Source organism: Limulus polyphemus, unplaced genomic scaffold (assembly GCF_000517525.1).
Source record: "Limulus polyphemus unplaced genomic scaffold, Limulus_polyphemus-2.1.2 Scaffold4613, whole genome shotgun sequence".
Taxonomy (NCBI): Eukaryota; Metazoa; Arthropoda; class Merostomata; order Xiphosura; family Limulidae; genus Limulus; species Limulus polyphemus.
In genome coordinates, this window is record NW_013670223.1 from 9216 (window position 1) to 19387 (window position 10172).

General features: G+C 32.1%; 1 protein-coding gene and 1 long non-coding RNA gene across 5 annotated transcripts in view; one reads left to right on the top strand and one right to left on the bottom strand.

Annotated features, from left to right (window-relative positions):
- Window positions 1-7661, top strand: part of LOC111088867 — a 13285-nt gene extending 5624 nt beyond the window's left edge. Inside the window, exons 2-5 of one of the 3 annotated variants that reach the window (XR_002613249.1) lie at window positions 1920-2039; window positions 3199-3573; window positions 6168-6818; window positions 7281-7661. This is a non-coding gene — a long non-coding RNA (uncharacterized LOC111088867). Of the gene's footprint in view, window positions 1-1919; window positions 2040-3198; window positions 3574-3954; window positions 4581-6081; window positions 6107-6167; window positions 6819-7280 lie in introns of those variants that run through there. The other 2 variants (XR_002613251.1, XR_002613250.1) reach the window with 2 other exon arrangements.
- The window catches only part of LOC106471422 (allene oxide synthase-lipoxygenase protein-like), a 35616-nt gene continuing 27028 nt past the window's right edge, over window positions 1585-10172 (bottom strand). For both annotated transcript variants that reach the window (XM_022400029.1, XM_022400028.1), the window contains exons 9-15: window positions 9258-9350; window positions 7668-7728; window positions 6982-7087; window positions 6205-6296; window positions 4591-4767; window positions 1913-2076; window positions 1585-1800 (exon numbers count right to left, since the gene is read on the bottom strand). In XM_022400029.1, coding sequence (XP_022255737.1) covers window positions 1686-1800; window positions 1913-2076; window positions 4591-4767; window positions 6205-6296; window positions 6982-7087; window positions 7668-7728; window positions 9258-9350 — 808 coding nt within the window. In that variant the 3' untranslated portion in view covers window positions 1585-1685. The remainder of the gene's footprint in view (window positions 1801-1912; window positions 2077-4590; window positions 4768-6204; window positions 6297-6981; window positions 7088-7667; window positions 7729-9257; window positions 9351-10172) is intronic.

The following is a 10172-nucleotide window of genomic DNA, read 5'->3' on the forward strand; positions in this document are numbered from 1 at the left end:
CTTGTCAACAGTGACATCTCTACATTTATTTGTGACTTTAGTTTTTCTTGTCAACAGTGACATCTCTACATTTATTTGTGACTTTTGTTTTTCTTGTCAACAGTGACATCTCTACATTTATTTGTGACTTTTGTTTTTCTTGTCAACAGTGATATCTCCACATTTATTCGTGACTTTTGTTTTTCTTGTCAACAGTGATATCTCCACATTTATTCGTGACTTAAGTTTTTCTTGTCAACAGTGACATTTCTACATTTATTCATGAAGTTAGTTTTTCTTGTCAACAGTGACATCTCTATATTTATTTATTCATGAAGTTAGTTTTTCTTGTCAACAGTGACATCTCTATATTTATTCATGACTTAAGTTTTTCTTGTCAACAGTGACATTTCTACATTTATTCATGAAGTTAGTTTTTCTTGTCAACAGTGACATCTCTACATTTATTCGTGACTTTAGTTTTTCTTGTCAACAGTGACATCTCTACAAAGAAAAACTAAAGTCACGAATAAATTGTCACTGTTGACAAGAAAACTAAAGTCACGAATAAATAAATATAGAGATGTCACTGTTGACAAGAAAAACTAAAGTCATGAATAAATAAATATAGAGAGTGACTTTAGTTTTTCTTGTCAACAGTGACATCTCTACATTTATTCATGACTTTAGTTTTTCTTGTCAACAGTGATATCTCCACATTTATTCATGATGTCACAAAAACACGTAGGTTCAAGAAGTCTTGATACAAAATGATGAAAACCCTATAACCCGAGCACTTTCGAAAGGTGGACCTTTCTTCTTCAGGGGCAAACTGAGAATGGTGGTGTAATCGAATGAGTGATGTCATGAAGGTCATCTGATCTTACAGGAAATGTTTGGTATATTTTTCCACGTACTGTTGTGTGTTTAATTTCCGGTACAATGTGACCGGCGACAAGAGTGTTATGTAAAAAGGTGTTAGGGATATTTTGCTGTAGAAATGGTTAAAAAAGAAATAGATAAAACTATACTCAAGTGCGACATCTGGAGACAGATTGAAAAAGATATGTTAAACTAATTGATTTATACAAACAGGTATGGAAAATTATCTTAAATTGATAGTAAGTTGTAGAAAAATTAGGGTTCACACTACATGAAAGAAATAAGCAGCAAGAATAAAAATAATTTTTGTGACAGAGATGAAACCAATGATCGGAGATCACCGATTCCAGGATCTAGATTTATTCCATAAGGTGGAACAGTGTTTTAGATTAGCAATCCAATAAGCTTCTTTTATCTCTATCAGCTTTAGTTTTGAATCCTGTTTCAGTGCCAGTGAGTGTAACATTGTTAATGGAATGATCAGGTTGGTTAAAGTATTGAACAACATGGAAGTCAGGTTATTTTAACATGTGTTTAGTGTTAAACAACATGGAGGTCAGGTTACTTTAGCATGCGTTTAAGTATTGTAATACTAATTGTAATGTGTTAATTACTATGAAGTTACTTTACCCAAAAGTATTTAAATAGTAAAGTGATAAAGGAATACATGTTGTATTTAAAGCCAATAAACCAGTGGTTTGAACTAAATACTTTACCAGACACTTTCGTAAAAAATACTTGCTTTAATGTGAAATTAAAAACATATAAAAAATCACTATACATTATATATGCTATGTAGTAATTAAAACACATTTTGCTGCCTTTTAGATGCTAATAGAATTTGGAACAATCTTAGGATCCAGCCAGGGGTATGGAAATTCTGCACTTTCATTACGAACTTGAATTCTTGTACTGATGTCTTTGAGCTCTGCACAAAACCTAAAGACAAAACAGTAACTATAAACAGAAGTATTGTTTGGTAAATTTTAGTTAACTTCGTCAGTGAAGTTTAGCATAAAATGCAATATTTAATAAATATATTATTACTTACTTTTCAGCTGCTTTCAAACAAACTGGATGATACAGGTATTTTACTTCAAAATCTCCCAGTGGCTTGGTTCCTAGACGACTCAGAAGTTTTGTTATCACCATTATGTCGAGTGACGTTTCTTTGTCAGGTAACGTTTTCAGTACATCTTCGAGTGTGTGTGGCCCCTAGAAACAAACACATGTTCAGATAACTATCACAACAACTGTGTACAGCTTTTAAACAGTTTACCAACTTGCTAGAAATTTTCTGTTGCTTAATTACAATTTAAAATTTCAAGTTTTGGTCTTCTGGTGCCAAGCTGACTTTTGAATTGGATAAATACGATGTTTTATATAGGCTATAGGTGTAAAGTCACAGTCTTGTAAACAGTGGCGAGGGATGGCTGAGTGGTTATTTGGAGTAACTTGTACGTACTCATTAATTCGTGAACTTAACGAGACGTTAGAGCCCACATAGCCATGGTTACATCTTGTTAGAGATGTTAGAGCCCACATAGCCATGGTTACATCTTGGACCTGCAAGTTTTATAGATGATGCAAATTAATAAAAGATTGACACTAAAAAGTGGTTTCTAGTATTTTACCTTTTAAGAAAGACTTGTTATAGATTTAAAAATTAAAACTATGTTCAATAATAAAGTTTATCTACAAATTCAGCATAGAATTGTTTTTAAACTGATAATTTGTGTAAGTAATTACTTTAAATTGAAAGACAGGATTCCAAATATGCATCACTCTTACATCATCTATAAATGTGGGATCTACAGTTTGTTGTTTGAGTACAAGAATTAACGAATGTGTACAAGATACTCCAAATAACCAGTCAGCCATTCTTGGCCACTGTTTACAAGACTGACTTTAGCCAACAAGTTCAGGATTTTGGGAAGAAAATATGAAAAACTTCAAATATAAAGTTTGTGGACTCTCACAGTACTTCAATCAAACAGTTTCATCTTTACTTTTGTTCTTTTTTTTTTTACTCGAACCTATTGTTCCCGATTATTGTTTTGATTGTTTTTGTGAGTCTTGCTCCAAATCAATTAAGCTGAATTAATTTACAATAATAATGGCAATATTTCAGTTATTCACTAATTTTGATTAATTTAATTAATGACATCAATCGATATTCAATGATGCTACTGTTTTTCATGAAAAAGAAACCTTATTCATTGAGGAAGAAGCTTTCTTCTTAAGAGATGGAAATATACAGAGACTAGACCAGTAAACCATGCTATAAAACTTTAAATTCTGTATTTCACATGATTTAAATTTTTCACAATCTTGTAGACATCCTGCCATTGCATAAGTATGAATATTGGAAAGTTCCTGGCTGTCTCCTTAATGGTCTTGTATCCAAGTATTTTGTTCAGGTTAGTAAATTGACCTTTAGTTTAATTCTAACAAATATCATTTAGTTGTCATAAGTATGAATATTGGACATTAATGGCCATCCCTACGTACCTGAAAGATTCCTGGCTGTCTCCTTAATGGTCTTGTATCCAAGTATTTTGTTCAGGTTAGTAAATTGACCTTTAGTTTAATTCTAACAAATATCATTTAGTTGTCATAAGTATGAATATTGGACATTAATGGCCATCCTTACGTACCTGAAAGATTCCTGGTTGTCTCCTTAATGGTCTTGTATCCAAGTATTTTGTTCAGGTTAGTAAATTGACCTTTAGTTTAATTCTAACAAATATCATTTAGTTGCAGTGGGATTTTGTTCAAATGTGTGTCCACTTGTAGACTCTGTGGGATGCATGCCATTTTGAGTTGTCGGGTAAATGCACATTTTATGAAACTACTATGTCTGAACCATCCGTTTACTTTTTACCAATCAGTGGGCCATCAGGAATAGAATTCTTACTAGATCCAAATTAGTTGAAAATGTGTATTAACTTGTCCACAAGGAGGAGTATTGTTTTTTTACATTTCTTTATGTTCAGTGTGCTAAGTCTTTGCTCTAAGTAAATTTTGGGAGATTTACGTGACTTACGAGTACTTAAGTACAACCTCAAAGTTGAGCACAGCTAACTTCCGTAGGTCTAACGTACCACATACATACAGACTTCTCTGGAAACAGGTGTTGTAGAAACAACCAGTCATATGACACGATTGACTAAATACGGTTGTTCAATATGAAGAACTGTCTTAAACTGGAGACCATGGGAACAACAGTAGTTGTATAACTTCTATGAGCTCAGGTAATAGTATGTTTTGGCCTGTAGTTTGAAGAACTTAGATGTATTGTTAGATCAAATTGTAGTTTGTGTAATTGGTGCAACTAAATAAATATGTATTTTGAAATTTTAAAAAAACAATTAACTCAAACTGATATTTAAACCTCAAGTGTTTACACACACACCAAAACAACTGCACATTGCGTAATTTTTCTAAAAGAATGTTTAGAAAATAATAAACAGAATTTCGATTTTTTTTATTTTTTTTTATTTTTTTTTTATGATGTGATTAATGACATATGAATGAAATTATGAACTCAAGCAACTGAAGTTGAATTTTTTTCTTGGATTGTTTAGTATTATATCCTGGTAAGGCATCAATTAAATAGGTAGAACTTACCAAGTCAAGTTATAGCATGGACTTATAATAGCTAATGTATAAATATAGGTCTGAGGTGGCAGAAACAAAATCGTAAGATCTTAACAATGTAAAACCCACCTTGTCTTTTGGAACTTCTGAATATACAATTCCAGGGTAGTTTGGTGGAAAACCATATTCCTCATATTGCAGAAAGTTAGCGGCAGCATGACCAATACTACAGATTGCAATTATAACAGTCACCATATCAATAACCTGCTCCACCATGGTGAATTTTTCATTTTCTCCTGGTACACCCTAATGATTAAATAAAGACGTCATTAACTCGTGACTCACCATACTTAATTCTCCAGAGAAATTGTATATCCATCACTGTAGGAGATTGTCGTGATATAAAAGCCTGTTTGGTTTAAATATTTTATTATTTTTAAGTTTTGTTATAATAAGAGTTAAAAGCAGACGATTGTAGAAGGTTTTGTTAATAACTAATTGGTGTCAAGAATATAGAAAGTGGCCAGACAACTATGTAATAAAGATATAAATAGCGTGAGACGAGCGGAAAGCAGGAGACAGATTGTATTAGACAGATAAAAGGAAAAATAATATAATTGCTGTGAAGTTAAGTAACGTAAAAATGATAGGCCTAACGACTGACATAGGCCTAACGTTTAATATATATATATATTACAGTGAAACTAACAGTGTAAAAAAATATAAGAAGGATAATTTTTAATCCGTCAAAGTGTGGTTCCAAAGTAATTTAATCAGCCCGATTACACTTTGACAAAACGAATAGAGGATATTTTGAAGAAAGAAGACCAAACAAATTACGGTAACTAGCGCCACGTTTGTAAGTGAATCACACACAGAATACTAGTACGATAGTAATATAGAGAAGGTAGTTCGACTTGTCAACTGAAATTCTAAACTAATTGAACAGGCCTAAGTGGACTTTTGACAAGAGGAAGAGAAATACATAAATAGTGTTAATGATATACCTATAATCTCTATAGTGTGAACACTTTGTTGTACATACGTTTAACTTGTTCCGAATATATGTGTATATAATATCATTTTTATAAAATCTGACAGAAATGTTAAATTAGTCATAGCTCTCACATTAAACCAAAAAATGATACTTAAGTTTCAAAGAACTCAATTTATGGAAGAAAATGATTTTTTAGATGTGCTTAAACCAAGCTGTTTTTAAAAAAAAAAGTTTAATAGTAGTAACTACAACTGTAGAGGAATAAAGCATTGTTTTTGTTAAAATTTTCAAGTTTCTAATATAAGTATGTATTATAACTAAACTTGAGACACTATAAGGTTTCCATCAATAAACCAGTTTTTTTTAAACATTTTCTACTTCTAAAGTGCCATTTAAAATACATAATAACAACGTACCGTTTGAAAATTATTATTATAAAATCAATTAGATCAAGGCTTCTCAAAATTTTTCAGGCTAACTTACCACTTTGTATTTAATATATATTTTTTTTCTTCTTATGAATTGTAATACTAGCCTAATTTGAAAAAAACCCTAATAGCAAAAAAAATAATATTTTTAACACTTGCTGATTAATTACCAAATTTATGTTTTTTTGACATTAGCTCCATGTACCACAGTTTGAGAATCACTGTTCCATACACATCTACACTTGCTGATTAATTACCAAATTTATGTTTTTTGACATTAGCTCCATGTACCACAGTTTGAGAATCACATCTACTTACCACCAAGCCAATTCCACCTTCATTCCTACTCAGAACTAGTTCTTCTCGCCAATTCTGGAGTTCCACATCATTGATAACTTTCTCCGGTTTGTCTAAAGATGGTCAGAAGTATGAAAATTAATTACAACTTCCTTTTTTTTTCTAACTAGATATTATCGTTAGTGTTATGCATCCATAAAGTGAAATTAGTGTGACATTAAAAGTACACTTCAATACTATACTAAAGTGTTATTTTCACAGGGTATGATTAAAGAAGACACTTCAATACTATACTAAAGTGTTATTTTCACAGGGTATGATTAAAGAAGACACTTCAATACTATACTAAAGTGTTATTTTTCACAGGGTATGATTAAAGAAGACACTTCAATACTATACTAAAGTGTTATTTTTCACAGGGTATGATTAAAGAAGACACTTCAATACTATACTAAAGTGTTATTTTCACAGGGTATGATTAAAGAAGACACTTCAATACTATACTAAAGTGTTATTTTTCACAGGGTATGATTAAAGAAGATGTAGTAACAAAATTTTCTGAGACAAAGATCTAACATCTATTGTAAAATCAAAACCTGCAATGTTTCAGCCGGAGGAAACCCTTGCACCTTAAGGTAAGGTTTTAGTAATGTTTGTTTGTTCACTTTTGATATTCATAACCTTTTTGGTCACCACTTGAATTTCAGGGTTGGGAATCCTGAAGGAATACGATTTACACCATGTTTCAAGTACAGTAATAAATATGAAATTGGTCTTCTAAATGTAACTACAACATACCATAGTAAAACTGGAGAACTCTGGTGACGTAGTTACGGACTGCTTTATAAATAGCGGTAGAATCGTCCCTATAAGGGTAGTTTGGAAGAATGGCAGGATCGTCAACCTTTAAAAGAGTACAATAAAAGTAAACTCGAGATAGATGAAATACTGGAATTATGTGGGTTATTTACTTATATAAATGTGGCAGCTCAAATAAAAACATTTCGGTTTTACACTTACAAATTAATATATCTAGAAATACATTAAAGTCAATTTCAATTTTGCCAGTATAATAGCAGCAGTGTATTGTACAATAGGCAACTGAGAGTCCCACGAGGGCGGAACTCGGATTCCAATTAACTGTTTGTTATGGAATGAACAATTGGAAAACGTCCTGCAGAACCAAGATGAAAGGTTTGTGCCACAATTCCTAAGATTTTCCCTCTTCCAAGATGCCATAAGCCGGTCATGCTAGACACAGTGTGTCCTCTTTAAATTCTTCATTCAGTTTCTAGGTTCATTGCCTAACTCGTTTTTTGCCGGTGGCATGTTGACTTTAACAAAAATGTTGTGTGGTATAACTGTGTTTTTGTAACTTCTTTGGCCACTACATTTGCTTGTTGGATAACTTAATCTTGCTGCAGTGTAAACAGTTCGTAACTTTTTCTTCTCTTAAGGATATGATTAAATAATATTTAACTCACGTTTCTAGCCCTGAAGTCATTAGGTATAATACCATTCACATCCACGTGCCACTGCTTCAAACTGTGAATAGAAAATAAAATAAATTAGTCCTAATACAATACAAGAAACTCCTTCTATTATAAGCTTTAAATATGTAGTCGTTTTCTAGTAGTATTTCAGAGTATACTGTATGAAAGGCAGCAAAGTGGATTTCTCCTATAGAATCATTATAAACTTCGAGTATAGTCTCTTCTCATATCAGTTATTTTAATGTCCTGGATAAATTACCAATCTTTGAAGCCATTTGGCTTTTCTTTTTTTGACATTTACGATTAGAAGTGAAAAGATGTGCGAGTGATTGTACAGAAATGAATTAACAAAACAACTCGTTAGTTGTAAATATTCTTAGGTAAGCCTTTCCGAAAAATAAAATACTCTCAGGTGATATATGTAGCTACATTTCACGGTAAAACGACAAACCTCTTAGTCTATAATATCTGTCGGTCAGATATCACAAAGAACTCGTAGTATATAGATATGTCAGTATAGAATACTGTATTGTTCTAAAGGATCCACTCTACGCAAGGTTGAAAGCGTATCTAGTAATCTGTGGTTATATTTTGTACATTCAGTATAAAATACTGTATTGTTCTGAAGGATCCACTCTACGTAAGGTTGAAGGCGTATCTAGTAATCTGTGGTTGTATTTTGTACATTCAGTATAGAATACTGTATTGTTCTAAAGGATCCACTCTACGTAAGGTTGAAGGCGTATCTAGTAATCTGTGGTTATATATTGTACATTCAGTATAGAATACTGTATTGTTCTAAAGGATCCACTCTACGTAAGGTTGAAGGCGTATCTAGTAATCTGTGGTTGTATTTTGTACATTCTGTATATAATACTGTATTGTTCTAAAGGATCCACTGTACGTAAGGTTGAAGGCGTATCTAGTAATCTGTGGTTGTATTTTGTACATTCAGTATATAATACTGTATTGTTCTAAAGGATCCACTGTACGTAAGGTTGAAGGCGTATCTAGTAATCTGTGGTTGTATTTTGTACATTCAGTATAGAATACTGTATTGTTCTAAAGGATCCACTCTACGTAAGGTTGAAGGCGTATCTAGTAATCTGTGGTTGTATTGTTCTAAAGGATCCACTCTACGTAAGGTTGAAGGCGTATCTAGTAATCTGTGGTTGTATTGTTCTAAAGGATCCACTCTACGTAAGGTTGAAGGCGTATCTAGTAATCTGTGGTTGTATTGTTCTAAAGGATCCACTCTACGTAAGGTTGAAGGCGTATTTAGTAATCTGTGGTTGTATTTTGTACATTACAACTTATTGCTGGTAAAATTTAACTCTAGATATTTAGGGGATTAAGTTCCTCGAAACCAGTAAACCTTGGAGAATTGGATGAAATAACAAATTTAACCTGTTCGTTTGCTCTACTTTTGTGGGAATAATGATGATGGATTCCATATAGGAAAGAACCACAGTTCATGATTAGAAACTAGTGAATGTGTGATGAGTTCTTTTCTTTGCTTCTTAACTTTTTAGTTAATGTAAAATGCAGATTACAGACACTATTTTTTTAAATAACTCTTACCCCCTTTTGATGAGTTGAAACATTCCGCATCTACCGACAGTCATGGTCGTGTCGACCCAGCCATTTTCAGATATCAGCTTTTCTAGCCCTCGCCTACATAAATATGTTCAGTTATTTGTACTATATCTGTCTCTCTCTCTTCATGAAATATGAGGTCACTGTTACCTCAAGCCATAAAATTAATTACAAAACACATAAATATCTTTCCCTCCAAATGAAAATTCAAACATCTTAGAAATAAAGGTACAGTTTTTAGTAAATTAACACTTGTTAATCATTTACAATGGAAATTAAAAAAATATTATCAATTGCACAATTAAAAATATAACACCTAAAATATAACAGTTTTGGTTCTTTTATATGGCATTTCACACTATAATCTTGAACTTTTCTCAGATAACATACTTTCCAGTGTGCAGGTTTTTCACAAACAACACATTGTCATTTTAAACTTCAGTACACATTTATGCATAGTTGCTTATGTGAAAAAAATTACTTTTTAATTGAAGTCTTTTTATAAAAAACAAAACAAGTTCCTAATGTATTTAGTAAATCTCTTTCACTCTCCATCTTAAAGATGGGCATACTATGTGCCTGGATTGAAAGTGTTGTTAAATCATTACATGAAGCACGTGCAAATTAAAGCCTACTGTCCTTTCTTTTCATGTTCAGAAATATAATTTTAATTTTTTTATAAATGAACACACTGGTACACAGTTAGTAGTACATACCCATGGAAATCTAATCTATATAAAAACCAGTGTGTGTGTGTGTGTGTGTGTGTGTGTGTGTCGTACGTCACACTTGATTTCTCTAAATAATAGGAGTCCTAAATGCTAAAATGTCTTTATTCAGATAGAATAGTTCGATTACTGTCTACCCATTATGATGTTAGCGATGAGAGTGCAAGGTTGC